Here is a 22,551-nt window from a genome sequence, read left to right as displayed (position 1 = left end):
AAAGGAACAATAATATCCTCTTGAACACAGTTTTTGTCAGACAGGATAGAGATCTCAGGATGGCAGGAACAATGGAAGGCAAATTATGGTTGTCTTTGATGTAAAGAAGACATTGTGTGCTGCCCAGCAAGGCATTTGCCATGATTTAGTCTATAATAAATAATAGTATTTTTCGGGGGGTTATAAAACCTATCTTGACACTTAGTTAGACAGTTGGTCTCCTAGAAGTCAAGTGAGTCAAGAAAGTTTTTTTACACCTTCAAGAGATATGTAAAGTGACATTTGCACTGAGGGCAGCACTGTGGTGATAGGGTGCACTAGGCTTTGGTTCTACATCTTGATATTTCTGGGACTCATTAATCAAAGTTGCTTTGATCTCCATGTTTCATTAACTTCAGTAAAAGGTCTGAGCTGAGTGTCTGGAAACCACAGCCTATTCAAGGCTCTGTTATGAATTCTTCAATGGAACAAAAGTTAGGGACTGAGACAGGTAACCCCAGTGTACTCAAGTGAAGACACCTTATTCCTTTTTTCTTTTCTCCTTGCTCCAACAAGCTGGGGGCAACAATTTTGTGAAACACTCAGATTCTTTCAAGTAGGAAGGATTTCATTCAGCTGCCACCTCAGAACCAGTGTTGTCCATCTCCCTTTTCTCTTTCAAGAACCTTTTCTCTGTGCTGAAGATCACAGACAGCGAAGGGGCCCTGTGGAAGTGCCACCCAAAAAGAAGGGACAAACTTGGTAGAGTGACACTAAATATAATCTCTATGATGCTGTGCTGTACCCTATACCCAGGGGGTTATGTGTGTGCAATTAATTTTATCAGAACAGTTAATGGGCTACTGGATTGTACTTTGCCATTTGCCTGCTGTGGCTTAAAGTTCAACAACTAGAAGTGCCTGGTTTTAGGAAGATGTCTCAGGCCTGGAACTTAAATAACTTTCTCAGCATTGCATAGCAAGCTAGCAGTGGGCAAAGTGCCTCTAACAGAGTAACTACCTCGAAAAGTGTTATGAGGGCAGACACTGGCTGGAAATATTGGTTGAAGTGACCACATGGTGGCATTTGCTTTCAGCCTGGGTGCTGCTTGGCTAATAGGCAGGGTCCAGAAAGTAGATCTTGGTTGCTGGAGTGACTGGGGCAGGCACGTGGCTAAAGCATTGAGGTCTGTGAAGCCCTGGCCACAACTCAAAGAGCCCTTGAAGGAAGCACTAGCACCATGGATTAGCAGTTGCTTCCACCAGCAATTGCTGTAGTTCAGACACATCATTTTCTCTTGACTCCTACAATTTGCTGGTCTATATAATTTGGTCAATCTTGAAAAGTCTTGCAAGGTGCTTTTAATTTTTGTTTCCTAGTTTGGAGAGAGTTTTCTGTCCATTGGAGTTTGAAATTCAGGTTTGAAATTCAGATCAGAAATGAACCTGGGAAATTGGGACCATCTCCAACTGGTTTCTGTACTGTTTTGTACTTTCTACAGCAACATGGGAGTGTGTACTGGAAAAAAGGAAGTGCTGAAGTTTTAAAAAATGCATCATGTGAACTGCCTTTGCATCATACACTAAAGGTAATATGAATAAAAGAGCTCTGAAGGGGAGTCTCTGCAGGGAGAGTCTTTTCTTTTTTTCCTGATGTTTATACTTTCTTTTTTCCCTCTTTTTCTCTTGTTTGAGTGAGTTGGAAGCAGCTGCAGCATTAAATGATATGTACAGGGTTTTCCTTCGGCCTTTTCCTCTTCTCCTGAATGTCAGTATAAACTGCTTTAAAAGCTTCCAGGTTCCAGTGAGCGGTCCCAGAATCCTTCTGTGTCAAAGCAACACCCTGCTCATTCTTTTAGGAAACATGCTGCTTTTGCAGACAAGCTGTGGTGTTTATTTGTGTATTTATTTATTGCTATGTGTATTAACAGAAAACGATTGCGATGAAAATTGCCCGAGTTTCCTTGAAACGCTTAAGATTTCATTAGGAAAAAAAAAATTAAAAGCAATGTACATTTACCTCTAAAAGGATTGAAGTGCCATGCTGTGTTGATAGAAACTCCAAAGTCTGCTGTATTGTTATCCCTCCAGTAGGGACTTTTGAGAGTTTCTTCTTGCTAATAAAAAATATTCTTCATTTCAGGACTGTTTTTCCATCAGTAACAGCCCCATCTGGATGGATTCCAGTACAACTTCCCAGTGCAGCGCTCTGGAGAAAGCCCTTGGAGGAGCACAACACCTGGCTAATATCACAGGGTCTCGAGCCTATGAGGTAAGAAGCAGCTAAGAAGAGAGTAGAAGTCTTTGGTAGAGGCTCCTGATGAAAACAATTTTGCCATTCTTGTGGTATCAGAGAAGCTAATGTGTAATATGTGAAAGGGAAGGGCTTATTCCAAGCCTGATGATATTATGCTTTTCAGTAGTACCACAAAGGAAGATGTTTTTTGGAAATTTTAAAATGCAGCTAGAAGATTGTGCAGCAAAAAGTGATGCAGAAATAGTGACTAGGGCGAGTTGTTGCACTTGGTCAGTGATTCCCAAACACAGGGTTTGGCAACCTTGCTTACAGGGAATAGTTCTCCCTGGGATCTCCTGTGCAGCCGAATTTCCATTGGGCTGCCAGTCCAGTGTGCAAATCATACAGGATTCCTTGGGGTTATGACCCCCTGTTTTGGATTCACTGCTCTAGATTACTTCTGCAATTAGAAAATAGGCTTTGCAGCGTTCCCTTAAGGCTAACAAGCAGCTGTTGACCTAAGAGAGAAGTGCAGGACACTATCAGAAAATGCCCTGTCACTCAGCTCTTCTGACACTTCCCCTTCTTGCACCTGTGGCAGTAAGTTATGGAGTGAGAGCAGGGCTGCCCTCCAGCCATCTCAGCTCCTGGGTAGGACGTTTTACTATTCATTGAACAGAATAAGGCTCTGAGCACCCAGGCTGCTGATTCTGTTTGGAATCATCATCTAAGGTTTCTGGCCAAAGTTGCAGTTGGACTTTATCTACTGATGACAGTTTATTGTTAACTTAAAGGCAATCAAGTAGCTTTTCAGAAGTTCAATTTTAGAAGTGTTTTTGTCATTTGATGTAGTGCATTGATGGAAAACAACGAACTATTACATTAAACAGTCCTGGAGTTGCTTCCTTGAGTGTGACTCTTCCTGCCTTCCTCACAGAGAGGTACCTAGGTTGGGCAGCCTAAACCTTTGTAGGGATTCAAAGGCTGCATTTGAACTGTGTGTGTTCCTGTGCATGTAATAAGCATGATGTCATTTCTGAAATGTGAATTATGGATAACAATGCTTTTTCGTGGGCTTTTTTTCAAAAGGTGAGCAAAATTCTCATAATGAGACTATGTGTTATAGCCTGTTTAGTGCAGATTGCCTGCTGTGCGCTGACTTTCATCATGCATCAGGCAAATTAAATATCCAAAGTGCAATGTACTGAACTCATTACACAGAGTTAATGATTATTGACTCCATTTAGGGTTTGTGTTTCTAAGCATTTGCATTTCTTTCTCAGCGTTTTACAGGAAACCAGATAGCAAAGATTTACAGCCAGAATCCTGAGGTCTACATGCAAACTGAGGTTGGCTCATCTTCAATATAATTATTGGAAATCACAGTTTAAAATCTTTTAAAATGAATTTCATGGAGATGTCAGATTTTTTTTTCTAAAGAGAAGTATTTTGATTTTTTTGGTTTTAAGATGAAATTTGAGAATTTGAATCATATTTTTTTGTTTTTTTTTTGGTTTTTTTTTTTGATAAATTATAAGCCTTTAGGCTTATTATTATTTTACTTTGAGTCTGTATCTAGCAGAGACTAAAATGCTCTGATCTGCAGCAAGGTACAGACTCTACACGCTGCACTGGAAATGAGGGGATTCAAATCTGCCCAGCACCCTGACACGTGAAGGGGGGCTGCTTGTGTTTTGTATTATTACAGTTCTTAACAGTATTGATCATCAATTTTCAGTGCTTTTTAAAAATCTAACCCCTGCGTGAAGCCATTAAGTTCATGGGGAAGTGGGTCCTGTTGTTGACTCTGTACTTTGTGGGAAAATACTTCCCTTTTGAATTTTTCCTTTCTTTGTACCTATTCACTGTATAATGTTCGTGTTGCTGAGGGATGGCATGGAACAGATGGGCGACCAGTGCAGTCTGATTGTGAGTTGAAGGCTAAATGCAGAGAAAGCTGCTTCAGTGGGGGAAAACGAGGCTCTGGTGCTCACATCGAGTCAGGCTTTGAGGACTGGTTGCCTTGATGGCCCCTTTCAGCAATAAATGACATGGAAGAAGTTGTGTCCCAGCACAAACTTTCTTCCGTGCCAGAGCTGCTGCTAGGGACCCTCAGGAAGCGCTTGGCAGCGTGGCACTCTCCAAACTGGATATTCTCCCTCCTCTCAGTCTGCTGGCTAAGCCAACGGGTTCCTAGTTTAACATCTCCCTTTTCCTTCCCTTCCAGGCAGCTAGTGCCCATTGGGGCACCCCAACAGGTAGGCTTTGTTGTCTAAGGCCAGTGCAACACCTTCCTGGGCACAGGCACAAGCAGAGCAAGGGTGTCATTAAATATCCTGAATAACAACCACCTCGCAGAGCTCTGCCTGTAGCCTTTGGGTGCTGTGTGAAGCTGTGGTTTCTTGGCCACTAACACAAACCCTGTCCCTGCTGGCTCACGCCGCCAGTAGAAGTTAGATCCCAATTAGTTATTGGGTGACAATCATCTATCTTTTGGATGGGAGCACACGGTGAGGAATTGTTCAGCTTCTGGGAGACAGGCAATGCCTGATCCTGGCAGTTTCTCCAGCAGATTTGAACTGGCAGCGAGTTCCTGTTGGATCCCTGCTTTGTGCCATACGGCTGGGGCATTTTGGGGCCAGGACTTAATGTGTTGTTGAAACACATCCCAAGGCTGTGCTGCTGGTGGTGCTTCAGGACTGACCAGTGCATTTCCCTCTGCATTTACCCTGTTGTCGGCATACTGATTTTCTTTCTTTTTTTTTCCTAGATTTTTTTTTGTTGAAATCAGATTGTGAGATACATGACTCTCCTAAATTAATTCCCGATGATATGGAATATGCTAATTTAGTAGATGTATTTTGCATGTTTCAGAATGCAAAGCCATTAACAGCTTTTATCATGAGATTCCTTTTCAACTGATATCTGCTGTACTGCTTAGTCAGGAAAACAGAGATTAGAATAATTCTTTTAGTTGTATTTTTTGTGCTGTGTGTACCTAACATTACGCATCTATTAGCATATGCTTCTTCTAATTACTTAATTATTCACTTTCTTTGAAGGGAATGCTGATGGGAATGACTGTCTCACAGTATCTTTTTCTTTCAGAGAATCTCTCTGGTTAGTAGTTTTGCAGCTTCCCTTTTTCTAGGAGCTTATGCAGCCATCGATTACAGTGATGGTAAGTGTGTGGCCTTTCCTGCCAGTAACAGTTCCAACAAGAAGGTTTTCCTCCCCATCCACACCTTACATGGAAGGGGAGGGGAAGATCTTTGTCATTTATTTTCAGTCTTTAAACTTTTATGACAAGATTATTAATTTTTAAGCTAATTTGCTTCTTTCAGCTTGTTGCTGCTCTCAAGAGTGCTGTCAACTCTGCTTATTTATCCCCATTGTGCTGTAATTTCCATTCCTATAAAATGGATCTATCAAAAATACTTTTCAATGAAATGGTATCCTCTTACATTACATCAGGATGCAAAAAGGAGTGTTGAAATACTTGTTTAAAAGCCTAAAAAATTGTGGTGCCCTTTTTACACTTAATTAAGTGTAAAACCTACACTTTTTACACTTTATACTTTTACACTTACTATTTTTTGGAGGGTTTTGATAATTTTACTCTGAGTTGTACAAGATGTGAGCAATAGGTATATTGTGACTGGAGAAGAATCTGCAATAGAAACTTCTTTTCAAAATGAGACAGGGTAAAAACATAAAACAAACAACAAAAAAAAGCAAGCTCAGTTTAGAAAATATAACCTTTCATATCTCCCTGCCCATCGGAACAAAGGCAAAATAAAGCAACTAGGCCAATGTCTCTTTTTCCGTTGTATATTATCTCAAGTACCCAGCTTTTAAAAAGCAATTTTAAATGGCAAATACAAGGAAACCTTTTTCCTGGGAGCTGTGCTGTTATTTCTAAATAGCATTTTGATTCCTGCTCAGAAGCTGAGGGAGGATGTTTCAGGGCTGAAAGGTTAGATAATAAGGCTCTCCAAGGAAATTTTGCATTACAGAGCCAGATTTGACACCCATGTGTGTGAAGACCAACTCATTTTTTTTCCTCCTTTGCTATTCCAACAAGGCTCAGAGGAAAAGGCAAGACGTCTCAATTTTAGCTAATGGACAACTTGTTCAATACTGAGTCTCCCATTTATACTTGGGGCCTTAAAAATTGAACCGCAATCCATGCTTGTTTTGAAGCAACTGTGAGATTATTGCATCTATATTCTGATCCTGTTCTGCCAGCCATATATTCTCAGAGCTACGGGTTGTTTTTTGAGGGTTATGGGCAACAGGAACTTGAGGATTTGTACTTTGCTCCTCAGTAGACCTCAGTACTGGGTACTTGCAGAACCAGCTCCAGGTAGTGTCTATCAAGTAGAGATGGTGAGATTTTCCAGATATTTTTTTTCTGGCAAATAAATTTGTCTTTTTTTTCTTTTTTCTTTTTTTTCAGTGGAAGTGAAATGTTCGCTTTGGTTGAAATGTGTAAAAATTAAGGATCAAAAATTTGGCCTTTTGTAATGTTATCTCTGCCTTTTCCTATTGGAAGCAAATGGGGAAAACGGTTCTGCCTCACTCTAGGGAAATGGCAGCTTCTGTTTTTAGCTGCAAAACAAAACATTTTAAGATGTAAGCAAAGTGGAAATTTATTTCATTGGAAACCTTTCATAGAAAACATTGCATTTTTCCAACAAGATCCATTAGATCCTTTTAATCCTGTTACACCTCTGGATAGTTAAATAACTTGAATAATGTTAGCTATTGTTCAGAGGATGTAAGAAAGATTATTAAATGTGTGGGGAAAAAAGAGAATTAAGCAGGACATTATAATTCTACCCTTACAAGATAAAAGATTTTGCAGCATTGTAAGCTATATTTTGTCTTGTGTGTTCTTTTCTTCTGTTAACATAATGAGAGAGAATTCTAATTCTAGTGATAAAATATAATTATAATGTATGCAATAGTTATTATGAACCAAACGAAAAACTTGTTTTCTTGTCCTTTACCATCTCCTACAATTCACTAGATCCTTTATGTTGCACCTGTATATTATCGTTTGAAATGCATCTCTCAAAATAATGTTCAGATAATAGACCCATTCTTCATTTCTGTGGGTTTAACTTTGGGTCATATCATTTTTAAAAGACCCTGTCAAATTGTTTAGCTCTGCACAATAACTTATCTCTCTAAATTTGCAGGTTGCTCTCAGAAAAACATTGCCCAGTTTCAGGATTTTTTTTCCCTTCTTAAAGGTCCAATCTCAGAAGGCTCAAATCTCTTCTTTAAAAAACCTGCTTTCTGGAGGAAGGCAGAATGATTTTTATTTATATTGAGCAGATGGTAAAAGTAAGATACGTTTGGGACCTGAACAGCTCGAGCACTCAAGGCATTGTCTCGTAGAAGACACCTTAATAACAGCTATTCAATTCTTGACCTAAGGAAGCTTTATCTTTTGAAGTGCTTCTCTAAGAGCCTTAGGCAAATCATAGCTTAGCATACTTGTTTTTGTTGTTCTATCAAACAAGGATGCTTTGAATTGAAGCCTTTTCTGTTTCAAAAGGCAGCAAGGTGGGCTGAATTTGCTCCTGATGCAGCTCTGTTTGGTGTCAGGGGAGTGACACGGCCTAGGAGTGAAACTCACTGCAAAGGCAGTCCCGAGTGCCGTGATACAGATGCACTTCACTGTGTATAAATGTATTCAAATATTGATCTTTTGTTGATTAACAAAAGCAGTTAGTCTGTGTCTCTTGGCCTTTGTAGTGAAAATGTTTTTCTCCAGCCTTGAAGCACTTGAATTCTGGTGTCTCTAGTGAATGTTATCAAGCCCTGATTGTGCTCCTGGCCATTCTGTATTAAGAGCCAGTGATGCTTGCAGTGAGATGCTGAATCCTGTTCATCCAGTTATTGACCCTTTTCTTCATCTTTACTAGACCGTGACCTTGGCTGTTGACTCTGTTCATTGTGAGGGGCATCCGTTCCGATCGGAGTGACAAGTCAAAGGGCTGCCTGGAATCTATTTATTTGTTTATTTATAACAATCTTGACCCCCTTAAGCCCCAGATTCTTACTCATTTTAAATGCTAAAATTAGAGTTGCGTGTTTAAGCTCTTTTGTTTGTTTCCTAAAATGATGTAGATTGTGATGAGAGGGAATCAGGTTAGGAACTCGCTCTCCATCACTCCAAAGGAGAAATTAAAGCAGTTCTAGGGAGCAGTCAGCTCTGCTTTTTTTTTTTTTTCTTTCCAGTGCCTTGAGAACCTCATGCAAATGCTTAAAGTTAGATGGGATATATCCAGGCCAATAGCTGAACAGTTCTTAGGATAGTTGTTTTACATCTTTGCAGTAAGTTCTTGATGGAGAGGTTAATTAGCTCATCTTTCTTTTCTCGAGTCATTTTAGAGTCTCTGTGCAACTGTGTACAAGTCAGCACAACAGAACTGGTGCTTCAGTGTTGTATAAACGTAGATTTGTCAGTTATAAAAGTTAATGTTTTATCCAGGAAAGACTGGGGGCTCCCTTACGTCTTGCAAAACGGCATTTGAGCATTCTGCTTTCTCTATACGTGTTTCTCTAACTTGGGAGGGTGAAAGGTTTTTATACGAACAACAAGCAACAACCCCTTTTCTAATAAAAATCTTCTTTATTTAAAGATTTTATTGTTCATTGAGTAATTAAATTATATTAACATTTTAATCTAGGAACTACTTTTTCAGGAAACTTTTAAAGATTTGCTTATTTCTTGGTCAAAGGATATATGTTACGTCTAGGGGCTTGTGTAGATGCTGCTTGCCCCTTCCACCTGCTCTCAGTGAGGTGGTGGTGCTAGCCTCAATGTGCCCAGGAAGGGTGTGTGTGTATGGGGGGCTAATTTTAAGAGTGGTCTCATTTAAAGAACAGGAGCCGGAATAAGGCCTGCTTCTTTACTGTGCCCCTTGGTGCCAGAGATTTTGACAGCAGAGAAGGGAAATGCACGTTTTGCCCATGGGAGACATGTTGCTCTTTGGGCTCTATCAAATTCCTGCTTTTGCATTTTAGGTCAAATTAGGCAGTGCATAATTTATTATGTGTATTTAATTTGCATGGAGTAAGATTGATTGAATTTAATAAAATTAATTTTATTTTATATGTTGTTAAGTACACACTCTGGGTGTCCCTGCTGGAGCAGGGGGATTGAACTAGATGATCTCTAGAGGTCCCTTCCAACCTCAGCCATTCTGGGATTCTGTGATAATCCAGATTTCCCGCTGTTTGGCCTGGATTAATCTGGTGCCTCTGCTGGATTATGCCTCAGCATTTGTGCTTGTGTAGCCAGGAGCAGTGTGTGCACGTGGAGAGCACAGCAGGGTCCCCCTGTGCTCAGAGCAAGAGCTGCTAGAGCTGCCCAAGATGTGGGTTGCACCTCATCCCACGGCACTGGGTCAGCTTCACTGCCTCTGTGTTGTAAAAGATGAATTGAAGTAAATTCTGGAATTTTCCACCATGCTTGGCTCTCTTTCTGAGATAAATTCATGGGCTAAATAGTCTTTGCAATGAATATGTTGTTAATCCAGAATAAGACTGATTTGTCCCAGAACAGTACAAACCTGGAACATGTGGAAATTTTTCAAGTCTAATGAAATGTGCAAATAAAGACATCTTAGACATATGGGAAAGAGATGTGAAATGCTCAGATATGGAGCGCTCACTAACTAAATTCAATTAACTTTATAAAGAACACAAAAATAGTGAGAAATGCAATGAGAAGCTAAAGTAGAAGTGCACAGCGCTCCCCAGATCTAGCAACAGTGAATTTGGGTGGTCACAGCAGTCAGTAAGGCAGAGTAACTGGTAACTCATTCACTAAATCTTCCTTTTGGAGGTGCTGCACACATGCAGCTGTTGCAGATTTCACTTGGGCTGTTCTGCATTTCTGAAAATCATGATTTTTAAAGCTGGGCTATCCAAGTTAGCCTGAGAGGTTACTTTTGAAAATTCGATCTCTTGTTTTTTTTGGGCCACTGAGGTTTTTTTTCTCCACCTCTGAAGAAGGAAGCACTGGTAGAGAAGAAGATTAGTCAGCATGGATTTAGATGCTGGTCTGAAGCTATGCTCAAAGGTAGGAGTAGCACAGACACATACCACTCAGGAGGAATTTCGGTCTTGTTAGGCCACAGATAGGCACAACACACCTTCAAGCTACGTTTCTGCGTCACCTTTAGATAGGTATAGTGAGGTTTTCATCTAAATTGGAAGGTTTTAGGCAGAGCTGATGGGAGGCAGTGACCATGTTCTTCCTTCTGCTCTTAATCTGGGAATAACTGAGTAATCTGGTGCATTGCACATCAGAGAGGTCTCATGTGCTGCTATCTTAGCAGGTGAAAGCCTCTATACAGGCACGGCCTGCATAGCACTCTTCAGGCTTACACAAACTGAAATTCTGTTTCAATGTAAAACTTTCACCTATAATTTTTCTGTTGCATGTAACAAAGAGAACATTTCTGATGCAATACTGCCTGTTTTCTCCATACCAGTCACACGTTTAATGACCTGTGGTTCCTCTTGTGATGTCTGCTAGGTTCTGGGATGAATTTGCTGAAGATTTGTGAAAAGGAATGGTCCAAGACTTGCCTTGATGCTTGTGCACCTGCATTAGCGGAGAAACTAGGGTGCCCTGTGCCATCCCAGTCAGTCCTGGTAGGTTCCTGTCCAGAAGAGCTGTCTCTAGCTTGTCACTGGAAGAAATTGGGCTATGTACTGAAAGTTCAACTAATGGGACTTTCTTGGCATGTATTTGTGTGTGTATTTGCATGCATACTAAACCTCAGTGCTCTGTGCTGGTTCCTCTCGTATTTCCAGGTGTGTTGTATATGCCAGAGCAGGAACAGACATCTTTGAAAATTAGTTGCTGGTGTCTGTCACGGTTTTCATCGTTGATCATCTCAGATTCCTGCATGCCCTGGGGTGCGAAAACAGAAGCTTTGACAGATGGTCCAGTGATAAGAATCTGAGTTTTTTCTTCCTGCCTGTGTGCCCACAAGCACCTGGTCACTGCAGAGCTCTGCACGGCATGTGTTACTGCAGAAATAAACCCAGCATTTGCATTTCTTAACAGTGACCTTGTTTTAAACCATTTGTAGAGTTAATGAGTTAGTCTTTATGAATAATTTCAGATATTTAAAGCTCCTCAGTTCATTTTAAAAAAAAAACAGGGAAATCAAATAAAGCTGAATGTCTCTTAAAGTTGAAGTCAATTTAGCCTTACTACCCAGCACAGGAAGAGCTGTTGCTGTAGGTGCAGCATATTTTAAGAGTGTGCATGGCTATCACCTGATCCCTCTGAATTCAGTGCTAGTAAAGCAGCTAGCTTGTAATTCCAATGCTACTCATCCATAAAAGAGGAAGAACATACTAAAAATCCTTACACATGCCCTCATATTTTTCAGGATATATACATATATTTCTCTCTCTATCTTTTAAATTTCTTCTCTGTGGCAATCAAATATGGTTAAAACAAGCAATTTTTTTCCCCTGAAATAGTAGGGACCATATGCTAGTATATGATGTTGTGATATTAATTAATGTTGTGATATTTATTAATGTTGTGTTTGCTTTTATGCTTGCATTGAATTTATAATCTCTGTGTGTTAATATTCAGGAACATGTGCAAAATAGATGGATATATTTATGTTACTTACTATGAATAATTGGAGATAGTTCCAGAGTTAAAATGTTACTATTTACTTGACATGTTTCAAAATCTAATCTGAGGGGTATCTGTGAGGTTCTCTTTTTTTAAATAAAAAAAGAGAGGTGTTTCAAAATCTCTAGAATGTTTATGTCTTAAATTCACAAAGGTAATTGTCCCATCTACTCTGGGACTGTTAGTTTCTCTGTTACAGCACATTGTGTCTTACATTGCAAGGTTACTTTATAAGCTTTTTTCACTGTATATTCTTTTTTTTTTTCTTTAGGGGCCCATTTCTCCTTATTATATTAAGCGTTATGGGTTTAGCCCGGACTGTAAAATAGTAGCATTTACAGGAGACAATCCAGGTGAGATGATCAATGTGTAAGATTCAGTGGATATGATTATTTACAAGCTAAAACTCTAAAATCAATCTCATTAATTCTCAAGTGCTCCCTGTACACTTCAGTCACCATTAATACCTTTTTTCCAACAGCCTTACATCACTGTTTCTTCTCAGGTATAGAAATACTGTACAGGCCAGGTACTACAAATGAATTCCCTTTTGCCTCATAATTAGAGACAACTTCATTTACTTCTTGTTAATGTCATTTTGGTTTGTTTTCACCTAAGAAACTGTTCTTAGTATGAATTACTTCTGTTTTAAGTAGGAAAATGTGGATTCAGAAACTTCGTTTGTGACTTGTCAAGCTGAAAGGTGGAGATGGGTCTCTAGATCACAGTTTAAGGGAATGTGTTAATATATGGTCAGTCTCGGGACTCCTAAAGACACAAAAATAAAATATTTATCCACAGTACAGTTGCATATCTAGGGTTGAATTGAAGTGGAGCTTTGTCACACTATCATCATGCTATATTTTGCATGTGTGTTAAAAGAGGTGGTTAAACTTGGAATTTCCCCAAAGTCTCATTTTTTTTCCCAAATCCCAGACTCCAATCCAGCTTAGTGTGATAAATATGTCAGGAGTCTGACATAAGTGGGAGCCTCTGTGCTGTAAAGTGCCATGTTAAATAAGAGTCCACAGTACTTGGAACCTGAATGTGTAAAACATTGGAAAAATCTTGTAATTCTGTATTTTTTTGTGTAGAACATTGTGATTCTTTACTCTGCATGACTCCCTTACCCAAACTCTTTTCCCCTCTTTCACAAAACCAACATGCCATTATATAGGCCAAGACCACCATGAAGCATATTTTAATTGAATAACTTTGTATTTGTTACTCTGACTCTTGCTTTCAGCATCACTGGCAGGGATGAGACTTCAGGAAGGCGATATTGCAGTAAGTCAAAACGTATTCCTGAAAAACTATTCATATCCCTGAATAAATGAAAGATATAAAATGTAAAATGGTAGCATGGACAAGAACCGTGGATTATCAGTGAAATTAATCTGTTAGTGCTGATTTTCTGGTTTTGGAATTCCAGCTTTTTTTTTTTTTTTTTTTGTTCAGTTTGTAAGCTGGCTGAAAGATTTTAGGTAAACTCTGAATATTTTTAAACTGTCTGCTATGCATTTCACTGATGTGACAAGTGAGAGCTAGCTTTGGTATGAATCCAATTGACTTAATGTGTAATTTAAAAACAATTAGTGGTAATAACAAATGGTTTTAATTTAATTTCTGTATTGCTTTCCATGCACATTGTGATAAGGCTTCAATTATTTTTTTTCTTCTAGATTAGCCTTGGCACAAGTGACACATTGTTTCTTTGGATCCAAAAACCAACTCCTGCCTTAGAAGGTCATATCCTCTGCAACCCCGTTGACTCTCAAGCATATATGGCACTTTTATGGTAATATAATCTACTTTTTGTACATCTGGGATCAATAAGATATATTTCTTTCTCTATGTTAGTGTTTTATGTCTTTTGCAAAATGATAATGAATACAACATTCAGCATTCTGTACAGTAAATGGCAATCTATAGTTGAAACATTTGCATCAACATTATAACACTCACATTGCTTCATTTGGGTAACTGCAACTGCAGAGTTGTGGAGGATAATATTCAGGGCAATAAAAAGATGAAATTAGCTTTTGCATACGTAGGGTCAATTCACTTTGCATCTAAGGCAATCTATTTAATGTACAGGAATAACAATCATCTGAAATACAATGATGTGAAATGTCAGATGCTTGACCAGACTCTGTAACTTCTGTGCTGTTCTAGTGCTCCAGAGGGGACACACTGGGGCGGGTGAAGATTCCCCTTCTCGCAGAGGAGGATGCTCAGTGCTGTTCAGAGACACATTAGGCTGTGCACGTGGAAAATACTGAGATCTCAAGAAGCCCAGCTGTGAGAATGGTCCTTATGGCAGCATTTGGTTGCTGCAGTTAGGGAATAGCATGGCCCCTAGCCAGGCAAATTGGTGGAAAGATGAGTAAAGCTCCCTGATTCACTGAATTTGAGAGGGGAAAACTTTCAAAATGGGTCTGACCATCTAGGCATATATTTACAAGCAATATACAGAAAAATTGGTGTCTAAATCCCCTGCACTGCACAGGAACCCACAATTTATTAGCAGGAGAGAGTGGATGGGGCCCTGCAGCCCTGTTTATAACTTGGGATCAAGACTTTTTGTTGCTTGGGAAGGTCTTCAGGAATGGGCAACACTTTAGTTGTGAATATGCTGACACAGCCCTCCTAAGGCTCTTACATACATACTCATGTACATATATACATACACAAATATAAATATATATATATATGTATACATGCACCCTATTTGGACTAGTACTTATTTCTCATAGTAACATTGTTTCCTCTAATCCAAAGTAAAAGATGTGTGAAACAGGTGCTTTTGAAGTCGTTTCAGAAGTGCAGATTTGATGTCATTAGTGACTAACTCAGCCTGCTTCCTCTGGTCCTGAGACTACCCCTTACCTTTAACATGACAATACCAAACCTCTTATGGTTCTTATGACTCACAACTTCAGCAAAGCTCAAATCTGCCTTTTAGCTATAATGTACCTTGATAGGATCCTGTAGGTCACACTGGGAACAGCGCTAGTGAAGTTGAGTTTATTAGGGCAGTATCTTCTGATATCCTCAGTATCCAAACTGCTTTCCTTTGGATTTGAGTCCAGTGCTACAGTAAGTTGCAGGAGTGTTACATTCACAGAGGAGACCACGGAGGTGATGGCGTAGAGGGGTGCCCAGATTATGGGCACTGAGCAGATGCATATTTTACAGGCAATTTTAATTGCTGGGTTTTTGGATCACTAGTGCCTCAAAGCAGAGCCAGTTTTGGTCTAGCTTGGGTTAGGAGCCTTGGAACAGGATCATGCACATGCAGCTGGGCTGCTTTTCTTTGCCAGATCCTGGCCCAGAGCTAGAGCTCATAAGTCTTACTGGACCCAAGCTGGCTCTGTGCCAGTGCCACGTTCCTGAAATCAGGAATGCAACGTGGGGCCACTCTTGCTCCTCCTCACAGAGTCGTCTCTGGCTGAAGTTTTTAGCACCAGCTCTGCCAGAGTGACCTGTGGCTGCCTTTGCACCCACAGCACAGAACCTTCTCCCTCAAGTCATCAGCTCCATCTGCAGATGGAGCCCTCCAGGCTGCATCTGAACTGACCCTCTGGAGTATCCCAGCATCTCTGCCCTGTTCCTCAATGGGTCCCCATAATATTTCCATTCTTTCTTACCTCATTTCCTTCCCTCTCCCTTTCTTCGTGTAAGGAAGAGATGATTGCATCTTAGTTTGCACAGCTATTTTCATCTGATATAATAAACAGCAATGCTAAGTAAAACAGAACATTACATTAAAAATCTAGGACCAAATGGTTTGGAAAATACCTATGGTATGTTTGTGTGTTTTAGTTTTAAGAACGGGTCTCTGATGAGAGAGAGGATCAGAGATGACTGTGCTGCAGGCTCCTGGGATGAATTCTCCAAAGCCCTAACGTCTACTGTTGCTGGAAACAATGGAAATTTGGGTATGAGCCTTAGCAAGGCTGGGAATTCCAGGGTTTCCTTAGACACGCTTGAAATTTTGTGGGAGTTACACGTGTTAATTGGGTCATGATAAAGTCCAATCATGTTAACTGGAGTAAGGAAAACTCCTGATGTGTACTCAGAAATACTGTCTTGGTAGGCTAAGTGTCATGATAGGATTTGCCTTTAATATTCAGTAAATAAGAAAAAGATATTTATGGAATGGTTTTGGGAATTGAAAGTCTTTTACTTGCCTCTTAGGAATAGAATTTTAAAGCTGGTGATTTCTGAAGGAGACTTTCATTAAACATTGCTGCTTTATTCTCAGGCCTCAAACCAAGTGGACTTAAGTGCCTCTGTGTCCTCTCTTTCTCAGCCTTCAAAGGTTTTGATCTCCAAATGTTATTTTATGATCCTGTTAAGTGCAGGTGAACACAGCAGAGATACCAGTATCAAATGACATGCAGATTTTTTGCACTGTCCCCAGTTTGAGTCAGAATCTCATCTAGTTTCTTTTTCTTGCATTATGCTAAGTGAATCAAAATGAACGAAATGACAAAAAAATATTAATAAACCCCTGTATTTGAAAATGTTTATTACTTTCTTTCCTAAAATTTAATATTTTTCAGGTGTGGTATATAGCTCTGGAATAAGTTGAGGTGAGGTTAGCCTGTTTGTAATGAATGTTAAAAATAAACCATTTTTGCGATGGATTTGGAATCATTACAATTGTATTAGGTCTGAATTAATATGAGTAAAATTAAATTAAAAGATCTGACTAGAGAAGTCTTAGAAAAAAATAGTTGATGAGAATATTATTATTGATTTCAGGGATGCCATTACCTTAAAGTTTTACATTTTCAGTTGCAGTACTGGCACTTGGAGAACTCAGTCCCCTTAGGATGGGTGTTTCATGGCAGTCATTCTCAGTAACCTGCATCCTCAGATAACCCCTGGGTTACTTGAGAATGTGGTTCATGTGTAAAATACACAGCAGAGTCTTAGTTCCTGAGGAAAGCAAAGCAGGGAACGGGTGAGACTTCCTCCCTTTTATCAGCTGTCCCCTGCCCTTCCTGTTGGTAAGAAGGTGCCACTGGAGGCTTCAGGGATTTGGAGATGGGCAGAGGCGTCTGCTAAGACAAAGTTGGGGTAGTGAGAGAAACAGGGCTAGGAAATAGGGAATGAGGAGCAATGGACAGATGAGGCTGCTGTTATGTGTGGGAGGCACTTGAGAAGATAGGAGGAAAACTTGGAAGAGGAAATGGGCTTGAAGGCCTCGTCTGCCAGGCGCAGTGGGGCAGCAGGGCCGGACAGGAGCTGTGAGCCGGGCCTGCCCTGCGAGTACCTGCACACATCCATACCCCACGCTGCTGCTGCCTGGCAATTAAAAACACGCTTGAAAAATAGTTAATATTTAACCTTAATTTAAGGTTATATATGCTAAAGCATAATACTATTCTTAGCTGTTGAATAATGTTCATAGGACAGTTACAGCATGTTCTGATTCCAGAGATGTGAACCTTAGAGACTGCCCTTAGTTCCTTCACTAATCTGCCAAGTTCTTGTCCTCATTTTCTTCTGTTTTTTTTTTTTTTCTCTCCTTTCTTGAATATCTTTTCTAACCGGTCCTTCTTGCTGTCAGCACAAAGAAAATCTTTTTTCACACTTTTGTCTAATTATCCACAAAACATTACTACATTTCTTCAGGTCTCATCAAACCTGTTCAGAGACCAGTTCTGCTTGTAACATCTGATGCTCTCTAATAAGCCCAGGAGATCTAATCTAGTGCATGAAGTGTCCCATTATTCCTATACTCTTACTACTGACCTACTATCTGTTCATTTTTTTCTTTCATCCTTGCATAGGATTCTGAGATTTTATTTCTAAGATTTGTTGTTATCTATGCTACTTGTGTGTATGTGGATGCTTGCTGTTATCTAGACTTGCTTCTTATATTGTTTGGATTTTTAATGAACTATTAAGCGTGTCTGGCTCCGGGCATCTTTTAGATGCACATCTTTGTAAACTGATAGTAATAAAATCAAATTAAATAAATACCTAGTCTGAAATTAAGTTAAGAAACAAGCTATGTGCTTTTTTGTGTGTGCAGAGAGAGGTACTATACCAAAATGAAATGTGTTTTCTAATGAAGCAGGCTGAAAAGTTTTTTCCATGTAGATGGTATATGTTTATGGTGATTTTATCTATGTGCTGAAATAAGGATGCAACTCTCAGCTCAGTGAAAACATAACACTCTAATTTTTCTTGATACAGGTTTCTACTTTGATGTGATGGAAATTACTCCTGAAGCTGTTGGGATTCACAGATTCAACAGAGACAACCAAAAGGTAGTAATAACCTAATTAACATCTGAGATCTTGGAGGAGAACTGTCAAGGCTTGAAATCTTTGCCATTATCTTTTTCATCTGAGATATTTGCTTTTGAGTTTCATTTATTGATGCAAGTCCTTGGGATGATTTTCCTAAGGAATTATTTGGTCTGTAGCTTGAGAGCATCTGCAATGCGAAGTCTGAACTAGAACTCTAGGGTGGTTTTTCTATGAAATATTTCCTGTGCATGAAAACAGTTTTACTGGAATCAACACTTCCTGAAGCAGGGTCAGCTCTAAGTTTATTGAGAGCTTCTAAAATTGCAGACACACAGAGGCTGTTTTGGGCTATGTTTTATCTTACTCTGAAAGTGTGTGTAAAGACAATACCTCATTTTGCTGTTCTGCACATGTTTGGGTAACCCACAAGCTGTGTGGTGGTGTGTAAGTCCATACCCAAATGGAATTAAAGCAGAAATTTTGTTATGAAGAAGAAAGATTTTGTATCCTTTTTTTTATTTTATTTTTTGAGGAATGGATGTTTTTTTTCAGTGTCTTTCCAGGTGGCACTGAAACTCAACAGATGTCTTCGATCAATCACGACTCCCAGTCGATTAGACCTCACTTAGATAAACAGAGATTGATGCTATCTTGTGTTTGCAGTGTAGTCTCTTAAATACTTACTGTTTAAATGAATGCACAGTCACTTCTTGCTGTTATTCAAATTGTAGGCACTTACTGTAGGGCATGGAAAACCTCAAGTTTTAGTGAAAGATTCCTTGTATTTGCTTTGTAGTTTGTTATTTTCTTACTTCTGTTGCCTCTCTCATATGGTGGTGGCAAAAGAAAAGTGTTATGCATAGCAGTTAAATACATTAATGAACAGATTAAGTGGTTACACTTTTATGCAGGCAGAAATAGATTTAAACCTTTCTTTGTGACATTGCCAAATGCATCTGCATTTTGTCCACTCACTTCAGTATTATATGCTTTGAAAACAGTTTCCTAAGCAGCCTTTGATGCTGAGGAATACATAGAGAAGAATTTACAACTAAAACTAGAACATCTTTCCGTCATGCACTGATTTTTAAGACTGAAGGATTTGCTAGCAGTACCAAGGCTATGGGCTTCATTTTCCGTCGTGAGTCTTTAGGAGTACCTTGTGTGCAGGATTGAAGACCTGGGGCTGAGCTGAAATCAGGCTTCAGGGTGAAGATAAGGATAATGAACTATAAATCTGTTCTGTATTTCTAACCATTCTCCAGCTTGGTATTGTGTGCTGTATAAGGTGCATGTTACCATAATGTATTCCTGCTTTGATACAGGTTTCAAACTTCCCAAAGGAGGTGGAGATACGAGCATTGATCGAAGGGCAGTTCATGGCCAAGAGGATTCATGCTGAAAAGCTGGGATATAAAGTCAGTAAGTGTGATGGAAAAGCTGCAGATCTATTGGCACTAGAGATCAAGCAGAAAGATAGGAGTCTGGAAAGGAGTGTTGGTATTGTGATTCCTCTTCTTTCTGGTGTGCAGAAACTGGGATGAATTCTAGATTAGCTTCCTGGAAAGTTTTGATGGTAAGTTGGGGACAAGGTTTTGGCAGATGCTAACTTTAGAAGGACGAAGGGTTTAACTTTTAAGATTTCTTTTTGCAAGCATTCTTGCTATTTCATTGTTATTGAGCTGCAGTGTCAATTTTTAAAAGATAGCTTAGGCTTCCAATAGTTTCACAATGACAAGAAAACTAGCCTGCTGCCTAAAACACATGACCATGACTCAGAAAATCTGAAACCTGTGCTTAATTCTTGCCTCTGCCCTAAGCTTACCTTTTCACCTTAGTTTTCTGTTCATAAAGCAGAAGTCCTTTCTCTGTCTTGTAATCTAGAAACAAAAGTACGAAATATTTTTTTTTTACATACATATAGTAAAGAGCGGACTCTAGGAGATGGAACTTATAAAATGTAGAGATCCTGGGACAAATCACAAGGTCTGGCAACACCACCTTATAAATTTACACTGGAAAGTTTTTTCCTGTTACATGTTTTCTTATATACTTGAAACATTATTTATTTATGAAGACAGGCAGAGTTTGAAATAGGTCATGTTTAAAATACCTGCTAATCCTACTTTCTTAGATTCTGTTATTTCAACCTAGAAAATTCATGGCTGAAGAGGATACATTTACACTCTGTCTATATCAGGGGCTAAACAAACAAACAAAACCATAGTGGGAGGAGAACTAGCTAAGGTATAGGGCAACTCTAACACAAAGGTAAATGGGTAGAAATAACCTGTAAAAATATTTTGGCTAAGCAGGACAGCCAAAAACCTAAGTAGCTTTAGGATATGGCTTAATAAACTTAAAAAATATTTTTAATACTGTAGGTATTAACATACAATAAAATCCATGGGTATTATCAACAGTAAAAAGGCAATGGGTGTGATTGCCTTGAAACCTTTGGTGCTGCTGTTCTGGTCTCAAGGGCCTTTTAGCTATTTGGTAACTAACAGATCAGTTGCTTTAAAAGAAAAAGAACAACTGTGCATAGTGTAGGCTGTCCTCATCTCCCACTTTTCCTTAGTGGCAGTATTTAAATGTCATCTTCTGTATTTGTGGAGCGATGGCAGCCTTGCATCTGCATTTGTTGTTTGACAGCTCGGAAAACAGGGTGTGTTTTGATCGTGTTTCAGGGTACTGATGGGCACTGTGGGAATTCCTCGGATGGTATCAGACTTTCTCTTGTTTAATAAGCTGCTATTTTTCAGACTGATTTTTTTATGTGATTTAAAGGCTTATTTATCTTGTGGATTAAATTCACAGTCAGAACAAATGTGCTTATTCAAGTCCGTTTAGGCCTTGTCTACATGGAGAATTCACTTTGATTTTTCCAGGAATCAAGCTGCTTTACATTCAGAAATATAATTAAAACAGTGTAAATCTTGCCTTTTTTTTTTATGGTTACACCAGAGGGAGGATTCAGTAATAATTGCTTACAAAGTCCTGAAATGTAGAGGATGACTCCTATTAAGTAGATCTGTAACAGAACATGGTAGTGACATGATCAGTCACAGCAAACATTTTCCTGCGATATCCTGGGGTTTATGTGGTGCTGTCTCAGTGGTGCAAATGAGCCAGAAAACTGACTGCAAATTTCCCTAGGTGCCATAAAAGAGCATTTGTAGAATCATGAACCTGTCTTTCAATTCCTGAGCCAAATTCAGCTTGACTGACAGTAATCTTGAAAGCATAGGATAAACCAGAAAGCAGGATACATGGAAAAGAATTCTGTTAAAAAAATTTGTCTTAGGCTTCTAGGATATGCAATATGAACATTGCAAAAATTAGATAATCCCTTATAATTTGGTTTCAGTTAATGAATTTATTATCTTGCTAGTAGCAGTACTTTAAATCTCCTCTCTGGCTAGCGAGCTCTGCAGTAAGAAGTGTAATTAAGCTGAAATACTATTTTATATTTGAGGTTTTGTTCCAGTTTGTTGTGCCAATACCTTCATAAATTGCAAATAATAGCTTCAAAAATCTGAAAACAACTGCCGTGTTGATGCTGGGTTGTGGGTTTGAGCACAAATTTCAATTCTACTCATATGCCAGTAGAGGGCAGGGGACTCTGTCTCATTTTTTGTTGCTGCTTCAGAGCTGGGATGCGGCACAGAGGCACCGATGATCCTTAGGAGAAAAGTTGGACCTCAGGCTAATTGTGATTAAAGGGTTTCCAAAGTGTGTGTCACTGTGTTATAATTGCTGTAATCTTTCTCCATCAGATTTCAGGGGAAATGAGGCAGGAACGCCCTCTATCCTGTTTCCCTTATTTACTTAAGGGATGCAGAGAGCGAGGCAAGGTTTGCTCTGCCCCTGTCGTGTACATACTCGAAGTCAGAGGTTCGTGCAGATAAGGTGAAGGTTTACTGTTTTCCCTTTATTTTCCTGGGTTTTGATTGTACCATAAACATCTTCTGGTTTGTCACTTCCTTTTTCCTCTTTCCCCCTTGGAAAGCTCAGCTCAGCAATTGGTGTTCAGAGGCTGGTGATACAGATGCACTTGATGGGGCCCTGTTGAAACAAAGAACTTGTGCAACGTCTCTGAGGCCAAAACCACCCAGCTCTGTAGAGCAGGGACAGTCTCTGCAGCCCCTTGACTCACAGGATCACGGCAGCTGCGAAGCTGTTGGTGGTTCAGACCGAGCTGCCCATATATCCCATAATAATCTTGATGGCCACTTCAGATTCGACTCTCTTCCTGACCACGTAATCCTGAAATTCATATTGTTGCTGCCAGGAGAACATTTCAGTCCTTGCTTGGAGCTGGTGAAGCTGCCCTGGTGAAGATCTCCTAGTGATTCCTCTTGGGAGCAAATTCTACCCTTG

At 39.5% G+C, this 22,551-nt stretch overlaps 1 protein-coding gene across 1 annotated transcript in view; it reads left to right on the top strand.

Annotated features, from left to right (window-relative positions):
* The window catches only part of XYLB (xylulokinase), a 73,570-nt gene that overhangs the window by 3,493 nt on the left and 47,526 nt on the right, over positions 1 to 22,551 (top strand). The window contains exons 5-15 of the mRNA XM_088534764.1: positions 1,481 to 1,567; positions 2,122 to 2,250; positions 3,498 to 3,563; positions 5,323 to 5,395; positions 10,775 to 10,893; positions 12,171 to 12,252; positions 13,146 to 13,186; positions 13,582 to 13,697; positions 15,725 to 15,840; positions 18,113 to 18,186; positions 19,494 to 19,590. Coding sequence (XP_088390890.1) covers positions 1,481 to 1,567; positions 2,122 to 2,250; positions 3,498 to 3,563; positions 5,323 to 5,395; positions 10,775 to 10,893; positions 12,171 to 12,252; positions 13,146 to 13,186; positions 13,582 to 13,697; positions 15,725 to 15,840; positions 18,113 to 18,186; positions 19,494 to 19,590 — 1,000 coding nt within the window. The remainder of the gene's footprint in view (positions 1 to 1,480; positions 1,568 to 2,121; positions 2,251 to 3,497; positions 3,564 to 5,322; positions 5,396 to 10,774; positions 10,894 to 12,170; positions 12,253 to 13,145; positions 13,187 to 13,581; positions 13,698 to 15,724; positions 15,841 to 18,112; positions 18,187 to 19,493; positions 19,591 to 22,551) is intronic.

The sequence above is a fragment of the Tinamus guttatus genome, unplaced genomic scaffold (genome assembly GCF_059628265.1).
Source record: "Tinamus guttatus ecotype Peru unplaced genomic scaffold, ASM5962826v1 Tinamus_guttatus_pri_ptg000599l, whole genome shotgun sequence".
Lineage (NCBI taxonomy): Eukaryota > Metazoa > Chordata > Aves > Tinamiformes > Tinamidae > Tinamus > Tinamus guttatus.
Note: the sequence above shows the minus strand (reverse complement) of the source record. Positions and strands in the feature narration are given on the sequence as shown.